Here is a 22,700-nt window from a genome sequence, read left to right on the forward strand (position 1 = left end):
TGGGACGGGCCGCTGTGCCCTCGGAGGCGCCGGCCCCAAGCTGACTTTCCCCTCCTGTGCTCCAGGTCCATGCTGGGCAGAATCGAGGCCCAGGCGTTCGGGTTTGACCAGGTGTTCCGGGCCTACCGGAAGGACGACTTCGTTATGGTTGGTATGGGGGCTGGAGAGCTTCCGGGGTCTCTGCCCATGTTCAATCCCCCACTTGGGCGTAGATTGTATGAACACTCCACCGCGCAGGGACGTTGTTTCTTGGAGTTGGAGAATAGCAAGTGATAAGTTTTTAAAGGAACGTCTACGTTTCCCATCACCATACATTATTAGCTCAATTTTGGAAAGTCGGCCTCTGTTTTTAATAGGCACATCTCAGTTTTGAGTATTTATTAACCCCGCTTTATCCCCAGATTTCATCCCTAGGCTTAGCTTCAAATTACTTTTGTTTGGGCAAACCCAATCTGTCTTTGAGAAAGCAGGCTCGAAGAGCAGTCCCAAATGAGGAATCAAAAAATAATAATAATAAAATAAAAGTTGTTAGCTACTAGAAATAAGTGGTTTGAAAAGGCAAAAGCTCACTTGAAACAAGTTCTGGTGTGTTCGTTAAAATTAAGTCACATTATTTTTAATTCCTGGGTTTTTTCCTCCTCAGTCAAATGGAAAAAACGGTTATGGTCTGTGATACGATCTTTGCTGTTCTTGTCCTTCGGGCACTGATTTATTCACTCATCCACCAGCACTTCCTGAGGGCCCGCCATGTGCTAGAAATGTTGTCAAGTGCTGGGGATACAAGACCCAACAAGACCGACAGGAGCCTGGCTTTCAGGGATCCCACGGGCCTGTGGCAAGACTGTCCATAAACAAAAATCCGATCCTCTCAGAGGGAGTGAAGGAAATAGTAGCCTACTGAATACATCAGTGTATTGACTGTGAGGGTATGTTAGGTTCCCAGGACTGTTGCACCAAAGTCTCACAAAATAAGTGGCTCAATACAACAGAAATATATTATCTCGCAGTTTTAGAAGCGAAAGTCCAAAATCAAGGTGTCGGCAGAGGGATGCTCCCTCTGAAATCTGTAGAGAAGAATCCTTCCTTCCCTCTTCCTCACTTCCAGTGGTTGCCAGCCATCCTTGGCACGCCTTGGCTTGCCACTGCACAACTTTCATCTCTACCCACGTCAGCATCACTTAGCCGTCTGTCTTCATGTGTCTATGTCTGTGTCCCTTTTTATAAGAACACCAGTGAATATCAAGGGCCCACCCTACACTAATTACATCTGCAACAACCCTGTTTCCAACTAAGATCGCTTTCTGAGGTTCTAGGAAGGACATGAGTTTTGGTGGGCACACTAATTCAACCCTTAACAGAGGGTAAGTGGGTTAAATGTCTATTTCTCTTTCCCTAAAATAGTGTTATAATGTTAACATAATATGCTAATATAATGCTACTGATGATGACATTCTTCCTCGCTTCCAGTGGTTGCCAACCATCCTTGGCACGCCTTGGCTTGCAACTGCACAACTTTCATCTCTACCCATGTCAGCATCACTTAGCCGTCTGTCTTCATGTGTCTTTGTCTGTGTCTCTTTTTATAAGAACACCAGTGAATATTAAGGGCCCACCCTACACTAATTACATCTGCAACAACCCTGTTTCCAACTAAGATCACTTTCTGAGGTTCTAGGAAGGACATGAGTTTTGGTGGGCACACTAATTCAACCCTTAACAGAGGGTAAGTGCGTTAAATGTCTATTTCTCTTTCCCTAAAATAGTGTTATAATGTTAACATAATATGCTAATATAATGCTACTGATGATGACATGAATGATGTTTCTCAAATACTCATGGTTAGATTTTTATAGTTTTATATTTTTCATTTATACCAGTACTGGCTCTCAATAATTTTTTAAAAAAAGATTTTAATAGGCACATCTCATTTTTGAGTATTTATTAACCCAGCTTTATCACCAGCTTTTTAATTCTGAATTTGAGTGTTATAAAAATTTTTTAATATATTTTTATTGACTTCAGAGAGGAAGGGAGAGGGAGAGAAACATCAATGATGAGAATCATTGATTGGCTGCCTCCTACACACCCCCTACTGGGGATTGAACCCGCAATCCAGGCATGTGCCCATGACCAGAATCAAACCTGGGACCCTTCAATCCACAGGCTGACGCTCTATCCACTGAGCCAAACCAGGTAGGGCACAAAATTTTTAATGTAAGTCACTTATTCAGTGAGTATTTATTGAATACTTACTATGTCCCTGCTCAGGGGTGTTAAAAAGATTTGATCCCAGCTTGCAAAGCATATACAGTTTGGAAGCTAGAAATGTAAAATACTCTCTACAACACAATAAAATAATTGCTATAATGGAGGATATATCAGGTATCCTAGGCAAGGAAAAAAGACCACTCCATGGGGAAGGGCATTTGTGTTGGGAAAAATTTCATAGAGGAGAGTCTAGAATTCGTATGGGTTGTATATTAGATACAATTCCTCAATAGATTCAAGACTCATTCATAAAGCACAACCAATTTTCTTAATACCAGGTGATTTTTTTTCTTCATGTTTGTTAATCCTAATTTATTTTTCCTGTGAGGTGGACACTATTATTTCCATACTAGAAGCCTGGTACACGAATTTGTGCACAGGTGGGGTCCCTCAGCCTGGCCAGCAACCGGGGCCGATCGGGGCCATCTTGCCCAGTCCCTATCGGGGGCTGGCCAGCCGAGGGAGGGACCGCAGGAGGTTGGCCAGCCACCTGAGGTTGGCTGTGGGAGCGTACTGACCACCAGGGGGCAGTTCCGGCATTGAGTGTCTGCCCCCTGGTGGTCAGTGTGCGACATAGCTACCAGCCAGTCATCCTGTGGTAACAGTCGCTTAGGCTTTTATATATAGCAGCGGTTCTCAACCTGTGGGTCGCGACCCCTTTGGCAGTTGAACGACCCTTTCACAGGGGTCGCCTAAGACCATCCTGCATATCAGATATTTACATTACGATTCATAACAGTAGCAACATTACAGTTATAAAGTAGCAACGAAAATAATTTTATGGTTGGGTCACAACATGAGGAACTGTATTTAAGGGCCAGAAGGTTGAGAACCACTGATATATAGAGATTTCAATTCAAAGAGATGTACTCCTACAATCATCATTGTTACTTGTGTAACTAATTTGGAGGAAATCAAGCATTGTGGCTAAGAGCATGGCCCAGGAGGGGATTTGAATCTTCAGGGCCCCTCACTGGCTCAAGCTCCTCAGTTGCAGAAACCCTTTCCAAGGAACTCTAAGAGACTACAAATATAGTCATATGGTCATGCTTTTGAAATTTTTCAAAAATAGATGTTTTTGTATTCTTAAAGCCCCTAAAATTGTATAACTTAAGCCCTATAAAACCTAGATTCTTTCTATTTGTCCTCTAGTCAGATTCCAACTCTGCCACTTAATAAGCTATACAACATGGGGCAAGTTACTTAACCTTCTTCAGCCTCCATTTACTTTTCTGCAAAATGATCATATGCTTGAAAGTATTTTTTTAATATTAAAATGCTGAGTTGCTGAGAGAATTGTTATGAAGATTAAAGAAAATATTATAGAAAAATATTTCACAAATGCCTGGCTCGTATTGTTAACATTTGTATACTACTTTACAAAGTGTTTTTTTCTTATTTTTGTTAATCCTTACCTGAGGATATTTTTCCATTGATTTTTAGAAAGAGTGGAAGAAAGAGGGGAAGACAGAAAGAAATATCTATGTGTGAGAAACACATTGATTGGTTGGCTCCTGCATGGGCCCTGGGGCCCGGCCCGAGGAATCAAACCCGGGACCCTTTGGTTTGCTGGCCAACATTCTATCCACTGAGACAAACTGGCTAGGGCAGTGATTGCGAACCTATGACACGTGTCAGAGGTGACACGCGAACTCATTTTTTTGGTTGATTTTTCTTTGTTAAATGGCATTTAAATATCTATATATATAAAGGCCTAAGTGACCATCTGACCATTAGCTATGACGCATACTGACCACCAGGGGACAGATGCTCGTAGGAGCTGCTGAGCGACAGCAACTTTGTAGAGTGCCCTCTCTCATTCTGGGACCCCTCGGGGAATGTCAGACTGCCAGTTTCGGCTCAACCCCTACAGGCCAGGCCGAGGGACCCCACCTGACGGAGGGACCCTGCTCACTCCGCAGATGCCCTTCGAGCCCCGGTCACCCCAGGTGCGGCCGGCTAGGGAGGGACTGAGGGAGGTTGGCTCCAGGGCGTGTCTGGCCCATCTAGCCCAGTCCCACCCTGCTGGCCACCTTCTAATTAATTTCCTTTCAATGTGCACGAATTCATGCACTGAACCTCTAGTATAAAAATAAATATCAAAAATATAAGTCTTTGTTTTACTATGGTTGCAAATATCAAAAAATTTCTATATGTGACATGGCACCAGAGTTAACTTAGCATTTTTCAAAATGCTGACACGCCGAGCTCAAAAGGTTCGCCATCACTGGGCTACGGCCAAAGTGTTTTTCTATAGCAATAGTGACTACTGTTTGCCAGATTAGCTTTCAGCACTTTTTACACATTTGTCACTAACCTTTTCAACAATCTGGTAAATTTGGTGTTTTGATCCCCATTTTATAGCTTAGGAAACTAAAGCTCAGAATAGTTAGATAATTTGTGCAACAATGCCCAGCAAATGGCAGAATCCAGGCCTTCTGACTTAAACATCCATGTCATTTCTACTACAAAACCTCATAACTGAACAAAGGGTATTGTTAAACTAGAACTCCAGATCCTTGATTTTTCTTTTCAGTTTAAAAATGAATTCTGTTCCAAAGTTCATTTGTGAGGTAGTAAATGGATGGAAAGAAGGAAGGGAACATTTATCCAGCAAACATTCTTTTAGTTCCTAGGTCTGTGCTGATGAACAAGATAGTTAAGGCGAGGGGAACACCAAAGATCGCATTGCAGAGTGAACAGTGATATCAAACAAAGCGTGTGCACAAGGTACTGTGGTGGCACAAAAGAGAAAGTGACTGTTTCTGACTGCAGTGGTCAGAGGAGGGTTTACAGAAGTCACTTGAAAGAAGTGGAGAAGTTTGTCAGGTGGACAAAGTGAGGAAACAATGTTAGACAGATGGGTGGGGCAATATTTTAGAAGACCTCTTGAGCCACGCAGAGGAGTTTGAGCTTTATCTAGCTAGTGAGGAGCAACTGGAAGGTTTTCAGCAAGACAGTAAAATGTAAAATACTGAGATCTAGAGGGTTTACAGAAGTCACTTGAAAGAAGTGGAGAAGTTTGTCAGGTGGACAAAGTGAGGAAACAATGTTAGACAGATGGGTGGGGCAATATTTTAGAAGACCTCTTGAGCCACGCAGAGGAGTTTGAGCTTTATCTAGCTAGTGAGGAGCAACTGGAAGGTTTTCAGCAAGACAGTAAAATGTAAAATACTGAGATCAGTGTGGTAGAAGTATGGAAGTTAAGCAAGACAGTAAAATGTAAAATACTGAGATCAGTGTGGTAGAAGTGTGGAGGGTACATTGTTAGGACTGAGTCTGAAAGCAATGAGACCAAATTGAAAACTGCTTCTCGTTATGATGATGTTCTCAATTAAGACAATAGCACCAAGTTAAAAGAAGCCATGAGACCAAATTGGAAAGTGCTTCTCAATTATGATGTTCTCAATTAAGACAATAGCACCAAGTTAAAAAAAACAAACAAACAACACCATAATGGCTTGAAGAGATGTTTATGAAAAAGGCAATACACAAGGACTGATAAAATATTCAGAGTAAGGCACTAAGTTTCCGATTTGGTTGATGCAAACAAATAAAACAAAATGAATTCAGTTTTAGGCGTGCTAAATTTGAGGTGTATCAAAGTGGCAATATCCTAGATAGTTAAATATAAGATCTCACTTTGAGTCTTAAGAGAGCACCGGGCTCAGTATACAGTGTTGGCATCCTCACCATGGGGCTGGGGGTAATGGGGAGGGAATCTTTCACATAAACTGCAAGGAAGCTCCTTAATTTACAGGGCTCTCCCGAAGGTCTGCACAACACGTCTGCTTACATTTCATGACCAGACTGCATACATCTCATGGCCACATGCCACAGAGACTAGAAGTGCAGACTTTTAGCTGAGCACCTACATGACTAAACAAATTGCAATTTCTTAAGGGAGAGGAGAGAATTGACATTGGATTAGAAACCAGCAGTGTCATATAGATAAAAATATCCAATATTATCTTTCACATGTGTGGCATACAGTAGACATACATTAAGAATTATATAGAGCCCTAACTGGTTTGGTTCAGTGGGTAGAGCGTCGGTCTGTGGACTGAAGGGTCCTGGGTTTGCTTCTGGTCAAGGGCATGTACCTTGGTTGCGGGCTTGATCTCCAGTAGGGGGTATGCAGGAGACAGCTGATCGATGTTTCTCTCTAATCGATGTTTCCAACTCTCTATCTCCCTTCCTCTCTTATATTTCTTTAAAAGAATTATATAGGAAATAATATATTAATTTTAGAAGTATTTTTCAAACTCACATTCTATGAAACAAGTTTATTCAAATCTTCACATGCATTTTATCATCAGTATCTTTGTTATCACTGTAATTAGTTTATGAGTCATCTAAAATTTTTCCAAAACACATCAGCTTTCCTAAAGTTATTTGAGATACAGAGAATCTCTTCTAATGCCTCACTGGAAATTCTCTAACAAACCTGAAATATATTTGCGTACATTAAGGTAGGTGTTTTTTTTAATTAATTCGTTAGGTGTATAATTTTAATCCCAATGACTGCTATCATATTGCTTTCTTTAAGGAGCCTTTATGAAGACTTCCTTCCATTAGCTCCACATCAATTCATTGCAGGCCATTTATCCTACTTCCATTTATAATGACTTAAATGTAATTTGTAAGTTAATACCCCTCCCGAAAAATGACTTAATCTTAATTAAATTCCCTGCTTTAGTGATTTGTTCAGAAGATGTCTAAAAAGCATTCAAAACTAGTATTGATTGAGATTGATTCCAGCTTGTTACTTTTTTTTTTTTTTAATGAATTCATGCCCTGGCCAGTGTGCTTAGTGGTTAGAGCATCGGCCTGTGCACTGAAGGGTCATGGGTTCAATTCCCAGTCAAAGGGCATGTACCTGGGTTGCAGGTTCCATCCCAGGCCCAGTTGGGGCACGTGCGGGAGGCAACTAATTGACGTGTCTCTCTCATATTGATGTCTCTCTCTCTCTGCCCCTCCCTCTCTCCCTTCCACTCTCTCTAAAAACCAATGAAAAAAATGTCCTGGGGTGAGAATTAACAACAAAAAAAGGACTTGTCCATTGATTTTTAGAGAGAGAAGCATCAGTGGTGCAGCATCTATAAGCTGCCTCCTGTACTCACCCCTACCGGGGACCAAGCCTGTAACTCGGCATGTGCCCCTGACGGAATTGAAAGGCCAACCACCTGGTGCCCAGGATGGCAACATCTATAGCTGCCTCCCGTACGCCCCCAACCAACTGAACCACACTGGCCAGGGTGTAGCCCGTTTCTTTTCAAACATGTACATTATATACACTAAAATAGATGTGCAAGCACTACTTTGAAACTTTATAAGGCAAAACTTCCTTTTTTTCTGAGGAATAACTTTGGGGAAAACTTACTTTTTGTAACTGGGCATGTATGATACCTGTAACATATTTACCTTTATCCTCCACCACTAAATGTAAACTCCACTGGGACAGGGACTTTGTTTTGCTTGTCATAATGTAGACAGACATTCACAAACACTTGTTGACTGTTCATCTTCACCCCACACACCTGGTCCCTTTCTCATTAAATGACAGGCGTCCTGCCTGGTGTTTTCATAAAAAATTCCCTTTGATTCCTCTGGCTCCCTTTGTTCCTTCCTCCTCAATATGCTTTGAATCCATTCACTTCTCTACCTCCCTACTTGCTATGGGCTTGACTGATGTGAATATCAAATAATCCGAATTATAGCATAATCCTCTCTCCCAACTAGTCTCTATAGCCCTTCAATTCATTCTCAGTACTACACCCAAAATTAACTCTTAATGACTCTAATCACCTTTCCTCTGCTTAAATCCTTCAGTGTATTCCTCATGCCCTGATCAATCTAGATAGATCTTAGATCAACATCAAAATTTTTGACCCGGCCCTAGCCAGTTTGGCTCAGTGGAGAGAGCATCGGCCTGCAGACCGAAGGGTCCCAGGTTCGATTCTGGTCAAGGGCACAGTTACAGGCTCCTCTCTGACCCAGGCTTGTGCAGGAGGCAACCAATCTATGTGTTTCTCTCACATCAATATTTCTGTCTTCCACTCTCTAAAAATCAATGGAAAAATATCCTCGGGTGAGGATTGAAAAAAAAAGAAAGAAAATATTTTTTAAAAAATTTTTTAACCTCATCTACAAGGTCTAGTTCAAGCATGTCAAACTCAAAGGCCAACACAGGCCAAATAAACAAGGTTTAAGTTTATGTGGGCCGCAAAAAAACAAAAGCTTCAATTTTCATAGAAACGTAGGTGTATTTTGATAGAGACATGCTGAATACAAAGGGCTGAAATAAATGAGTAATCGTTAACATAAAATAATAGAACATTTAAGTAAAAATATTTTTCTTGAACATTAACTTAACAGACACTGAATAACTTAGTATTAGTGGAGAGAAATAGTGCGCCTTTGCGTAAAGCACATAAGGGAGATGAATGCAACATGATTATAGTAATCAGTCATTAGCTAACATTGTGGTTTGTTATTAATAATTATGTATAACAGGATATTGTAAAAATTAAGTTACAAAATTTTTATTAAAACGTTCCTTACATACTGTTACATTGGCTGGGCCACAAAAATATTTGTTGTGGGCTTGACGCGCTTGGTCTAGTGAAACTCCCCGACCTCATCTGGCCATTGCCCCTTGGACTCTGGTCACACTGAACCTCATTTCCTTGAATGGGATGCTCCCTCCTTTCTCATATTATGGAGTTTAAACTTGCCATTTTTTCCACCTTAAATATATATATATATGTATATGTGTGTGTGTGTGTGTATGTGTGTGTGTGTGTGTGTGTATCCAGTGCAGTGCTAGAACCATATCAGGACAGCTTGACTGCTAAATTTTCAGGAATCTTTGCTGATTGCTAAACTATTGGGTCATGGAATCCACCATGGAAATCAGCAGATGCTACAAATCAGGGTTTTGGGTGAGGAAGGGATATCAGTTGTTAAACATTTAGCAACTAACCTGCTACTCACCTTTCTCATCTAAACTTAAATGTTCTTTCTGTATTAACCTTTCTTCCCAACATTATTAGATTAGGTCTGCCTATTATGTACTTTTATAACACCCTGCACTTCATAATACTCATCGCAGGGACTGTGTCCATTTGATTTTGGAATTGGGAAGTCAAGTTGAGTCAATTAGTTGAGTAGTGGGAGCAGCAGCCAGATACAGAAGAATAACTGGTAGAGAAGGGAAACAAGAAGCTATTTAGGAAAAGTGTGGTGGCTTGAAAGGAATGTTGAAATAAGAGAAATATTTATTGCAACAATCTAAGCACTAAGAACAATTCATAGAGTCAACAATCTCTATCCCCTACCTTCTCCACACACCCCACCCCCCTCCTGCACAACACTACAACCACCACTTCTGAGGTAACTATTAATGTTTTGGTATATGTTCTTCCATACTTTTCTTTATTTTCTTATAAATAGAGACTATATCTTGTTTTTTTGTTTGTTTTTTGTTTTTTATCATACATATTCTTAAACTATTCTTTTTCTACTCAAAACGCTCATGGTTTTCCTTCAGAGTCATTTTGGTATATGTTCTTCCATACTTTTCTTTATTTTCGTATAAATAGAGACTTTATCTTGTTTTTTTGTTTTTTGTTTTTTAACATACATATTCTTAAACTATTCTTTTCTACTCAAAACGCTCATGGTTTTCCTTCAGAGTCAGTGCAGCAGATGTTTATTGAGTAACTGCTCTGTGCCAGGCCCCACTCTAGACCCTGGGAATATAGCAGTTAGTAGGAAAGACAAGGCTCCTACTCCTGTGGAGCTTACATTCTAATATGGACTCTCTTTCCAGTAACTGCATGCCACCTAGTAAATGTACTGCATGTTATTCCACCTTTCTTATATTGATGGACATTGAACCTGTTTCTAGGTTTTGACACTACAAACAATACTATAAAAATTTTATACATAAATCTTAATCTATTGGTGATTTTATTTATGCAGGACACATACCCCAAAGTGGAATTTGTTGGATCATAAGATATGCATGTTTTTAATGTTCAAGATTAATATCCAGTTCCTTCTCAAAAGGTTATAAAAATTCGTACTTCCACCAACAGTGTGTGAGAGTACATAGTTCCTGGTACTTCTGCCAAAGTTACCAGTCTTTAAATCTTGCCAGTGTAATGGGTAAAAGTGATGTCTCTTAGTTTTTATTTTCATTTCTCTAACTATTCTTTAAGTTGAGCATATTTTTGTAAATTTATTGGCTATTTGTATATTTATACGACTTTCTATAGCCTTTGTCCATGTTTAGTTTTTTATAGTTTTTTAGTGAGAGAGAGAGAGAGAGAGAGAGAGAGAGAAACATTGATGTGATAGCAAAACATCAATTGGCTGCCTCCTGCACACCCCCTACCCCCACACTGGGGAAAAACTGGACATGTGCCCTGACCTTTTGGTGCACAGGAGGAAGCCCAACCAATTGAGCCACACCAGCCAGGGATATTTTAATTTTAATTTTAATTTTAATTTTTTTTTTAATCCTCACCCAAGGATATTTATTTCCATTGATTTTTAGGGAGAGTGGTAGGGAGAAGGAAAGAGAGAGAGAAACATCGATGTGAGAGAAACACATCGATTGGTTGCTGCCTGCATGAGCCCCGATCAGGGCCAGGGCCAGGGAGGAGCCTGCAACCGAGATATGTGCCCTTGACTGGAATCAAACCGGGGACCCTGCAGTCCGCAGGCCGACGCTCTATCCACTGAGCCAAACTGGCTAAAGCTTTAATTTTTATATACTTATTGTTTTGAGAGAGACAGAGAGGAACAGAGAAACAGTGATGAGAGAGAGAAACATTGACCAGTTGCCTCCTGCACGCACCCCGACCAGGGATCCCGTAACCTTTTGGTCTACAGGGTGAAGCTCCAACCAACTGAGCTACACAGGCCAGGGCCCTTTGGGCAGGTTTAAAAAGCCCCTTTTTATTTATTTATTATTATTTTAATATATTTTTATTGATTTTGTTTTTATTGATTTTTAGAGAGAGAGGGAGAGGTAGAGAGAGAGAAACATTGTTAGAAACATTAGTGATGAGAGAATCATTGATCGGCTGCCTCCTGCACTCCCCACACTGGGGATTGAGCCTGCAACCTGGGCATGTGCCCTGACGGGGAATCAAATTGTGACCTCCTGGCTCATAGGTCAGTGCTCAACCACTGAGCCATGCTGGCCAGGCAATCAGCCCCTTTTAAGAAAATCTTAACGATTGGGGATGTCAGCCAAAGATTAAAAAAAAAATCATATTTGTTGCAAATATTTTTCTCCCAATCTATTGTTTTTCTTTTATTGCTTATCATAGATAACATTATTTTTACTGACTGTCCAGTACCTTTTGAACATACATATGATTTGGGGGTAATTTTACTTTTAGGAAGTACAAAGTGGAACCCAAAACACTTGCCTCCTTTGCATTCCAAGCACAAACCTGGGGTCCAGGTTTACCAATCGGACTTAGCAGTGAAGACCTGAGATTTCAAAGTGAGCAACTTAAGGAAAGAGGTGCACAGAGAATCCATTTCACTGGCAACAGCGGTGGCAGAGGCGTCCAGGTCTCAGGCAGGGCAGTCCTGGCAGGAGCGGCCTTAGTGAGGAGAAGGGATGGTGAAAGCTTCCTTTAGTGCTTGACGGGGTTGCAGCAAGGATGACTGTTTGTTTCTTCACCAGGCAGTTCTACAGAGGGTTATGGGTTGTTCCCAGGGCCCAGCCGTTAGCTGATTCTCTCCACCCCCTGAAAATGATATGGACTGCCTGATGAAGTTTCTTTTCTGAACTTTTCAGCCAGAGTCAGCTGCTGGTGCTTGAAACTAAAATTCAACTACTTTATTTTCCTTTGCCATATGGAAAACTTTCTTTTTTAGGACGTCAAATCTATGACTTACTTATGGTGCTCCCTGCATAGATTTAAATTGACAATCACTTTTAGATTTAGATCTAGTTGGGGAGGGGTGGTGGTGATTACTAAGACAATTAATTGGGAAAGCAAGATAGAAGGAAAACATTATATAGCCTCCTCCTTTTCACTGTAAAACATTACATAGCCTCCTCCTTTTCACTGTACATCATTATTTTCTATTTATTAAATTGAGTATCAAAGATGTCTATACTTGGACATAGTGTTGTTCAAACTCTTCCAACTTGAAGGTAACAAAATTTCACTTCTTTATAAAGCATTTATTACTTAGACATTTTATTGATTTAAAATTGTCTTTCCCCAATTGAATTAAGTGAGATTTTACTGTAGTTATTTTAGAAGTTAATTCTTATTATTGTTTATAATAAAGTATCTAACTTGTTTCCTCAAATTTGTATTTTAGGCTTTTTTCAAAGACCCAAATGTTATTCCCACTTTGAAGTTACTTTCAGATTCTGGACAGTGGATTACATTAGGTAAATAAAATTTTTTTTATATTTTCAGATGACTATTTTACTGTCATAACAAAATTTTGTCCCAGGAATTTTTATTAAAATACATATTGTGAATAGTCATTGTTTGGTAACATCAAGGTCGAGTATGAAAGCTGTGCCAGGCCTGACCTGCATCTTTTCCTGGCTTAGCACATAAGAGCAGTTTTTCTCTTTTCATTAATTTGGAAAGTATTTATTTTGCACTTTCCATGGACTCTGCCAGATACAGGGAACATTAAGATGAACAAAAGAAAACCTGTACTCAAATATTTGACATGTGGAAAAATATGTGCAATAATCTATCACTGGGGCTACCAAAGCATTGGGAGCAAAAGGAGGGAAATGGTCAATTGTACACAGGAAGAAAGGGTCAGGTAAGATGCCACTGGTTTGAGGATGCTTAGGCAAAATCTCATTGGGGGCAGGGTAATGGATTTCTGATGGGAACTAGCCACTCTGGATCATCCCAGAGTGGAAGGGAGAGGGAGAGAAAGATAGAAACATCAATGATGAGAGAGAATCATTGAATCTGTTGCCTCCTGCATGCCCCACAAAGGGAATCGAGCCCGCAACCCAGGCATGTCCCCTGACCAGGAATCAAATCGTGACCTCCTGGTTCATAGGTCAATGCTCAACCACTGAGCCACACCAGCCGGGCTATGGATCATTTGTTGAAAAATAATAATACCAACATGGCCAACATTGCTCAGTGGTTCTATTACTGGTCAGGGCACATGCCTGGGTTGTGGGCTCGATCCCCAGTGGGGGGCATGCAAGATGCAGCCAATTAATGATTCTCATCATTGCAATTTCTATCTCTCCTCCCTTCCTCTGGAAATCAATGATAAAAATATATTTTAAAAATAAAAAATAATAATTCTGTAGCCATAATAAACTTAATTTAAAAACAATAATAATATGTTAAATCTTGGAAAAGTCTTAAATTCTCAAAAGAAGAACTTTATATAGCTAATGTTTTCATGGTACATTGAAATACAGCTAGAAATCTTTAAAGAAAATTACCAAGACACTTAGCAACATTCAAATCTCTAAATAACTCTCAGGTCAGGGACTAAGAGTGTTAATAGAAGACTATTTTGAAAACAAAAACATGAGAAATATATGTTTTTTAAAATATCTATTTTATTTTTAATTCTAAAATTAAAGTTGACATACAATATTATTTTAGTTTTAGGTGTACATTATTTTAGTTTTAGATGATTAGACATTTATATAACTTATGAAGTGATCCTCCTGATAAGTCTAGTACCCATGTGACACCAAACATAGTTATTACAGCATTATCGACTATTCCTAATAGTGTACTTTACAGCCCCATGACTGTTTTTATGACTGGCAATCTGTACTTCTTAATCCCTTCTCCTTTTTCACCTATCCCCTAAACCCCTCTCATCTGGGCAACCATCAATTTGTACATGAACACTATATTTTAAATTTTAGATTGAGGCCTCTTAACAATCCATTTAGAAGGAAAATCTGGTTGATAATGTGAATTTGTGCTCAAGAACAAGCAAGTTGATTTTAAATTGGATGGGGTTGTTTCAGTGAATTCTTACATTGCATTTTTATGGAATTCTATTAGCCTTGCACAAAAATAACTTTTCTTGGTATTAGTCAAAAACAAGATTACAAACAGTTCATGATGTTAGACTTAGTGGGTCAGATTTTATTGCTTTTGGCTAAAGGACTACTGCAAAATTTATAGAGTAAAAAGCTGGTACAGCATGATCTTCAGATTACTTACAAAGTTAAACAGTATCTGACCAAATGTATTTACCAATTCAAAATCTTCAAAAGGAAATAATTAGAGCCATGTATCACTGTGTTTATAAAGCATGTTTACAGTAACCAGTCAATTCATTTACAAAAATAAGGTTTGTTGCGAAAAATGTTCAACCTTCCCCTGTGTTGGGTACATACTTCACAAAACACTCACTTTTTTCTAAATTTTAAAAAAGGCATTGCAAAAGGAGAGGTTCTAAAACCCACATGCTCCTGACAGAATCAATTAGAAGTACTCTGAAAAACAGGGCAGAGGAGGTAGCCCTCATTTCAGAAGCAGACGTTTCTAGTGGATTGCTAGTATTCTTCCATTAGCCTGTTTTTATCTCCCCCTACTTACTTTTCTTCTTCTGAAATATGGTCTTCTCTCTGATTTTCCTCTGGGGGCCTTGGTAAACGAAGAAACGGCTTTTTAAAGTGAGAGAGAACATTCTTCTAGCAAGTGAACCAATGTTAAAGAAAGTGAGATGGAACCTCCTTCACTACTGGCTGCACTGCTTGATTGCCAGTGAGTGCTGTTTCATCCTCTCAGCCAGCTGCCATTGCCCCCTTCATTTAGACACAGTTTGCCCTTTCTTGGCTTACATATAATGGGTGCTTTCTATGTGCTCAGCTAAGAGCATCATATACATTATTAATTCTCAAAACAACTCTGAGAGAGGTATTATTATATGTTTTTATTTCACAAATAAAGAATCAGAGGCATGAGCTAAGTAATTCACAGTTTTGCCCAGCTGACTGCATAGAGTTGAGATTCAAATCCAGGCTCCAGAATCCAAAACGTTGACCACTGCACCCTCCTACCTCTGCCCCTTCCACATTAATCGGTTTGCCAGAAAAGCGCCAACTTGGACACAAAACAAGACACACAGTGTATTATAATGCCAGGTGAAAAATAGTACATTTTTAATTTTCTGTATGATCATAATGGTGCATTATCCTATATAATAAAGAGGTGCTATGCAAATTGACCATCATGCCCTCGCATAAGATGGTCGCCCCCATGTGGTCCAAGATGGCCGGCAGGGGAGGGCAGTTGTGGGCGATCAGGCCAGCAGGGGAGGGCAGTTAGGGATGACCAGGCCTGCAGGGGAGGGCTGTTGGGGGCGACCAGTCCGGCAGGGGAGGGCAGTTGGGGGCAACCAGGCTGGCAGGGGAGGGCAGTTAGGGGCGACCAGGCCATCAGGGGAGAGCAGTTAGGGGCGACCAGGCCGGCAGGGGAGGTCAGTTGGGGGGGACCAGGCCAGCAGGGGAGGGCAGTGGGGGCTATCGGGCCGGCAGGGGAGGGCAGTTGGGAATGATCGGGCTGGCAGGGGAGGGCATTTGCGGGCGATTGGGCCAGCAGGCGAGGGCAGTGGGGGCGATCGGGCTGGCAGGGGAGGGCAGTTGGGGGCAATCGGGCCGGCAGGTGAGCAGTTAGGTGTCGATCAGGCTGGCAGGGGGGTGGTTAGGGGGTGATCAGGCTGGCAGGCAGAAGCGGTTAGGGGCAGTCAGGCAGGCAGACAGGGGAGCGGTTGGGAACCAGCAGTCCTGGATTGTGAGAGGGATGTTCGACTGCCAGTTTAGGCCCGATCCCTGTGGTATCGGGCCTAAACCGGCAGGCGGACATCCCCCGAGGGGTCACAGATTGGAGAGGGTGCAGGCTGGGCTGAGGGACACCCCCCCCCAGTGCACGAATTTCATGCACCGGGCCTCTAGTATATCTTATAAATGCTAGAGACATAGTGTAACCAAATTCCTACATAACAGATAGCATGTGCTATGGACTGAATTGTGTCCAAAATTCTTATACTGAAGCCTTAATCTTTAATGTGGTGGTATTTGGAGATGAGGCCATTAGGATATAATTAGGTTTATATGAGGTCTGAAGGGGTCCTCATAATGGAATTAGTGCCCTTATAAAAGGAGGAGGAAATAACAGAGCTCTCTGCAATGTGTGGACAAAATCATCTGCAAACCAAGAAGAGAGAATCACAGAGGTGGAGGAACTGCCCTATGGATCTGGAATCAAATCAGCCAGCACCTTGATCTTGGGCAACTCAGCCTCCAGAACTGCGAGAAATAAATGTCTGTTGTTGTACCACCCAGTCTATGGTTTTTGTGATAGCAGCCCGATCTAACTCTTACAGACTTTGGAAGTGGAGTGCTGCTGTAGCAAATACCTAAAAAAGTGGAAGTGGCTTTGAAACTGTGTAATGGAAATGGGTATAAGCTGGACAAGTTTTGAGGTGCATGCTGGAAATATGGATGTTAGAGTTGATTCTAGGAGGTTTCAGATGGAAAGGAGGAACATGTTATTGGAAACTGGTGGAAAAGCAATCCTTGTCATAAAATGGCAGAGAACTTGGCTGAACTTTTTTAATATTTTGTGGATAGTAGAACTTACAAGTGATAAAATTGAAATTTAACTGAGGAAACTTCTAAGCAAAGTGTCAACTTAGTTCCTCTAGAATGCTTATAGTAAAACTAGGGGCCCAGTACACGAATTCATGCACCTTGAAAGGAACTGTGGGCCACGAGGCTGCGGTAGGCACAGGGGCAGGTCTCGGCCCATCCTCTGTGCCCCCCAGCCCCTCCAGTGAGTGGCTTGTATTGGTGCCCTGTCTGCCGGCAGCCCCGCTCCTGCTGCCGCTGCTCTCACACACTGATGGCACCGGCCCTGCTCACACCCGCTGACAGCATGAAATGATTGGGGCCAGCACCATCAGCAGGTGCGAGTGGTGGCTGCTGCCTCGATCACCCCTCAGGAGCAGGGGGAGGTGGAGAGGCCCTCAGGGGCAATCAGGGCTGGTAGCCTCTGCTCACACCTGCTGATGGTGCCAAGTGATTGGGACCGGCACCGGGCAGGGCACCGGCAGCAGGTGCGAGTGGCAGCTCCAGCACCGGCTGCAGGTGCGAGCAGGGCCAGCGCTGATAGTGGGTGCAAGCGGTGACTCTATCACTGGCAGCGGGTGCAAGCAGGGCCAGCACAGGCAGTAGGTGCGAGTGCCGGGCAGGACCATGATGCGCAGGAGCAAAGAATTTTCAGTAACCACCAGAGGCTGGCCCCAAGACAGTGACCAGTACCCCGCCTTGGCCTGGTGCCCCCGCTCACCTGCTCCACCATCCCGCCACAGCCAATGCCCGCCATGTTCCCGCACATGCCCCTGATGGTCAGCGCACATCATAGCAACCAGTTGTTTGGTTGTTCTGCCATTTGGTCTATTTGCACATTAGCCTTTTATTATGTAGGATATGAAAGGAGAGCAATGAATTGAACACGTAATTGTTAAGCAGAAAGGCACCAGAACTTGAAGATTTGGAAAATTCTCAGCATATTCATATTGCAAAAAATGAGAAAGCTTGTTCTAAAGAGAACACTAAGAGTGTGACTGAGCTACCATTTGATAAAGAGATCACGGGTTCAATTTATGGACTTAACTGGCCATTTCAACAGAAGCCAGAAAATGAGATGGGGATTGTACTAGCAAAGATACTGCCAGTTTGAACAAAAGGAAACAGAAAAAAAAGACAAAATAAAGATTGTCAAACATCTTAGATCCTACAGGAACATACCATAGAGCCATTCGGCTGCAAACATGCTCTATCTATAATAATAAAAGCATAATATGCTAATTAGACCAGATGTCCTTCCAGACAACTTTCCGGATGAAGCCAGGGCTTTGAGGGAAGCCGGTGCCGGCAGCCAGGGGAAGGAAAACCTACTTTTGCACGAATTTCGTGCATCGGGCCTCTAGTTTCTCAATAAAAGAAAACTGAGAATGCAATTCAGAGATCATCAGAGCCACCCCCTCAGTTTCAACAACACACTTCACCTTGAGGAATCCCAGAGGTGGAGCCACTGCCCTGTGGATCTGGAAGGCAGTGCATTGAACCAAAAGGATTAGTCTTGGGGCTTAAAATCTAATGGAATTTGCCTTGATAAATTTTAGGCTTGCTTGGAACCATCATTCCTCCCTTCTTTCCTATTTCTCACTTTTGAAATGGAAATGTCTATCCCTATGCCTGTATCACCATTATATTTTTAGAAGCGCGTAACTTGTCTGGTTTCACAGGTTCATAACTGGAGAGGAATTTTGCCTCAGGATAAATCATACCTCTAGTTTCACCCATACCCGATTTAGATGATATTTAGATAAGACTTTGGACTTTTAGAGTTCATGCTGGAATGATTAAAACTTTTAGTGCTGTTGGAATAAAATAAATGTATTTTGCATATGAGAAGGACATGAATGTTGGGGTCCAGAGACAGAATGCTATGGACTGAATTGTGTCCCTTCAAAATCCATATGTTGAAGTCCTAACCTTACCCATCGCCTCATCTAACCCTAATTACTTTCCAAGGGTCTAATGTCCAAATACTGTTACATTGGGGGTTGGGGTTTCAACATATTAATTTTAGAGGGACACAATTCAGTCCATAACAAATGCTATTTCTATGCCTCAGATTAAGTAGTTTGTATTTAATTACCTTCTCCCATAATCCAAACCCGTCACTCTTCAGATCAGAGCTCGGGTACATTTGTTAAAATGGCAGGTTGCCCAATGTTTGTCTCTCATTCTGTGGCCACCAACCCATTTTTGAAGACTGTCTTGCTCTCCGCTGCTCTTGTTCTTTGACCTTTTAATATTGCTTAGACCTACTCTATCATTTTCTGTGGGCTTTTCCCTTTATTCCCCCAGAAGATTTTGCCCTGAAAACAAAAAGAGCTTTTCTTAGCAGCCTTGCTTTAGAAATTACTGAGTATCTGGTTACTGACTCTGGGCATCCTTCTTGCCTTTACACTAGCCCAGCTCAGGTCCTAGCAGGATTCTAGGTGGTCAGCCAGAGGGAGGAAGTGCAAATACTTGCCACTATTACTCCTCTGAACCTCAAGCGACTTCTTGGGTTAAAGATCTGGCAAATGTATGAGGAGAGGACACACCAAAAACCACCATGCCGCCATCTACAATCTCCATAGAGCTTTGAAGAAAGAAGACCAACACCCCTCTATATCTGAGTGAGAGCATGTGTATATGTGAATGCATAAAAGAGGGGAATTGAACGATTCATTAAGGAAATAATAAAAATACTCACTTTAACCTTTATGTATTTCTGTAATTTAATAGAACTTCTAATAACAGAAAATCCATCCCTGAAAGACATATTCAGGAAATAAGTGGGGAGGGGGGAGAGCTAGAACTACAAGAGAAAAAGACAAAACACCATGATTTCACATTTCTCTAATCCCAAACTTGTGATAACTTGATTGGGGCCTGGTTTGAAATATACCTTAAAAAGGAAATTTTTTTGCAATAAACACTGTAAAGGAGATCACAATGAAGAAATTTTTAAATGGAAAGGGACATTTTTGAGACATCCTCAATGACTTTAGAAATACCCATTAGTTATATTAATTAAAATTTTGTAATATGCATTAAGCATAATATAAATCAAAGTCATAAAGTACTTCCTGTATTTTTACAGGCAATTCTGATATGTGCATTAAAACTGATCTAAAAACCTCCTACTACACACAAAACAATTTTTATTTTAAAGCACTTTCTAATTTACATATCCTTCATCTAGGCCTGAAATGGTGAAATTTTGTTATAAACTTTCAATGATTTTTTTTAATCCTCACCGGAGGATATTTTTCCATTGATTTTAGAGAGCGGAAGAGAGAGGGAAAGACAGAAACATTGATGTGAGAGAAACACATAGGTTGGTTGCCTCCTATACATGTCCCCGACCAGGGCTCAGGCCAGGGAGGAGCCTGCAACCAAGGTACGTGCCCTTGACTGGAATCAAACCCAGGACTCTTCAGTTGGCAAGCTGATACTCTATCCACTGAGCCAAACCGGCTAGGGCATAAACTTTTAATGATTAATAAAAATGAAAAGCTGTAAAATAATAAAATTCTTAAACTAATGTATCTTTTAAAAGTATCAAAACATACCTGATGTCATTACTTTGAACCTCTGCATAGTAATGCTTATTTTGGAAATAATTGCAAATATTAAACTAATTTTTATATGTCTATAAAATACCTTTTTTCAGGAACTGAAGTGAAAAAAATTGAAGCCATAAATGTTCCTTGCACACAGCTTTCAATGTCATTTTTTAAACGGTTATACAATGAAGATATTGTACGAGACAGTGGACATATTGTTAAATGTTTAGATTCTTTTTGTGATCCCTTTCATATTTCTGATGAGTTACGAAAGGTAAGTACAGAATTGCTTAATTTCACAATAAAATTTTATTTCATAAAATGCTTCATGTCAAAAACTTTTGCCTGTCTAAAACCCACAAAATACCTCTTAGCAATGAATAATGACCAGTACATTGGTAGGTTTCTTGGATGAGACTTTTACCAAAACTTAATTACTTGTGTATTTCAGTAGTTCTCAACTGGCTGCTACTGGCATCTAATGGGTTGAGGCCAAGGATGCTGCGAAACATCATACAATACACAGGACAGCCCCTCACAACAAAGTTATCGGGCCCAAAATGTTCAGTAGTGTAAGGTAACAAAACCCTGACCTATGTAATAGATGGCTGGTTTTCTTCAATGTGGGGCTCGTAACATACCAAACGAGTATTTAAAAACATAGCTCGAGTAAAAGAATATTTTTATCTCATCTCTCAGATTTTTTTAAAAGCCATTTGATTAAGTTAACTTTTGTTTTCGTGTGGGGTATTGAACCTGGAATCAGAAGACATGGATGATTTTACCTAATTTTTGAGTTGTGTACAAGATGATAACCATAGGTAAATCATTCAATATGTTGGGCCTCAAGATCTTACCTGTAGAGATTAAAATGTCCATTCTAGGCTTTGGGCGGGTAGCTCTGTTAGAGTGTCATCCTGATATGCTAAGGTTGCAGGTTTGATCTCGGGTCAGGGCACATACAAGAATCAACCGATGAATGCATAAATAAGGGGAACAACAAATATCTCTCTCTCTCCCTCCCTCCCTCCCTCCCTCCCTCTCTCTTTCTCCCCTTTCCTTTCCATTCCTCTCTCTCTAAAATCAATAAATTTTTTATAATGTCCATTCTACCTTCTTCCTGAAATCATTGAGAAAAATTAGTGGAGAAAGCATTTAAATACACTTTTTAAAAAGTATAAAATGCTGTTGAAATATTATTTTAATTATTGAGAAAGAGTATTTACAAAGTGGTTACAAATTAGGGCTTTGTTATCAAATAGACATAGGTTCAAATCCAGGCTCTGCCACTTTATAATTGATAATGTCTATAAGCCTCAGTTTCTTTATAAAATGGGAATAATGTACGAATTATGAAAGATAATGCATTTAAAGTGCTTAGCACAATGCTTGGCACTTAGTAAGCTTTTGATATTCTTAATAATTACTATTCTTATTCTACATTATGAGAATGTGCAAATCTAATGTGTTGCAGGTCCATATAGAAATGAAGTAGGGAAGCTACTGATGTACCATAATAGACACAGCAATGCTGTCTGTAGGAGACCAGGAGGCATCCAGCTTGTCTGTACATTGCTCTACACTAGTACAATACTTAAGAGAACTCTTAGTTTAAGAAAATAAAATGAACTAATTGAGAATAACCAAACTCATCCAATTGAATGAAACTACATATAGTTTGGTCTTAAGTGAAGTATATTTATCTATACTAATAAAAGAGTAATATGCTAATTAGACCTGGGAGACCTTCCAGACAAAGACGGGCTTGGCCAGCCTGCAAACTGCCCCCAAATGGCCCTCAGCCCCTCGCCCAGGCTGGCCACGAGCCCCCCAGGGACCCTCACCCCGATGGGGGCATTGACAGCCTGAAAACAGCCATCAGCTCCTTGCCCAGGCTGGCCACGCCCCCCAGCAGGGACCCTCGCCCCCATAGGCCATCAGCCCCTCACTCAGGCTAGCCAGACCTCCCAGCAGGGACCCCCACTGCAGAGGCCTGCAAACCACCCCAGCCCCTCGCCCAGGCCAGCCCTGCCCCCCAAGGGGACCCCCACCCTGATCCAGGACCCCCTTCAGGGCAGACCAGCTGTCCCCACCCATGCACCAGGCCTCTATACTAATAAAATGTTAATATGCTAATTAGACCAGGAGACCTTCCGGACGTCCTTCCGCACAAAGCCATGGTGGCGGGGCTGAGGCAGAGGCAGTTAGGGGCGATCAGGCCAGGAGAAGAGGGCAGTTGGGGGTGA

The 22,700-nt window shown here is 41.2% G+C and overlaps 1 protein-coding gene across 1 annotated transcript in view; it reads left to right on the forward strand.

The window, feature by feature from the left end:
- Positions 1-20: 20 nt before the first annotated feature.
- The window catches only part of LOC102240150 (chromosome unknown open reading frame, human C11orf70), a 32,041-nt gene continuing 9,361 nt past the window's right edge, over positions 21-22,700 (forward strand). The window contains exons 1-3 of the mRNA XM_005872210.2: positions 21-147; positions 12,628-12,700; positions 20,562-20,728. Of these exons, the coding sequence (XP_005872272.1) occupies positions 70-147; positions 12,628-12,700; positions 20,562-20,728 (318 nt within the window). The 5' untranslated portion in view covers positions 21-69. The remainder of the gene's footprint in view (positions 148-12,627; positions 12,701-20,561; positions 20,729-22,700) is intronic.

This window comes from Myotis brandtii, unplaced genomic scaffold (genome assembly GCF_000412655.1).
Source record: "Myotis brandtii unplaced genomic scaffold, ASM41265v1 scaffold37, whole genome shotgun sequence".
Taxonomy (NCBI): Eukaryota; Metazoa; Chordata; class Mammalia; order Chiroptera; family Vespertilionidae; genus Myotis; species Myotis brandtii.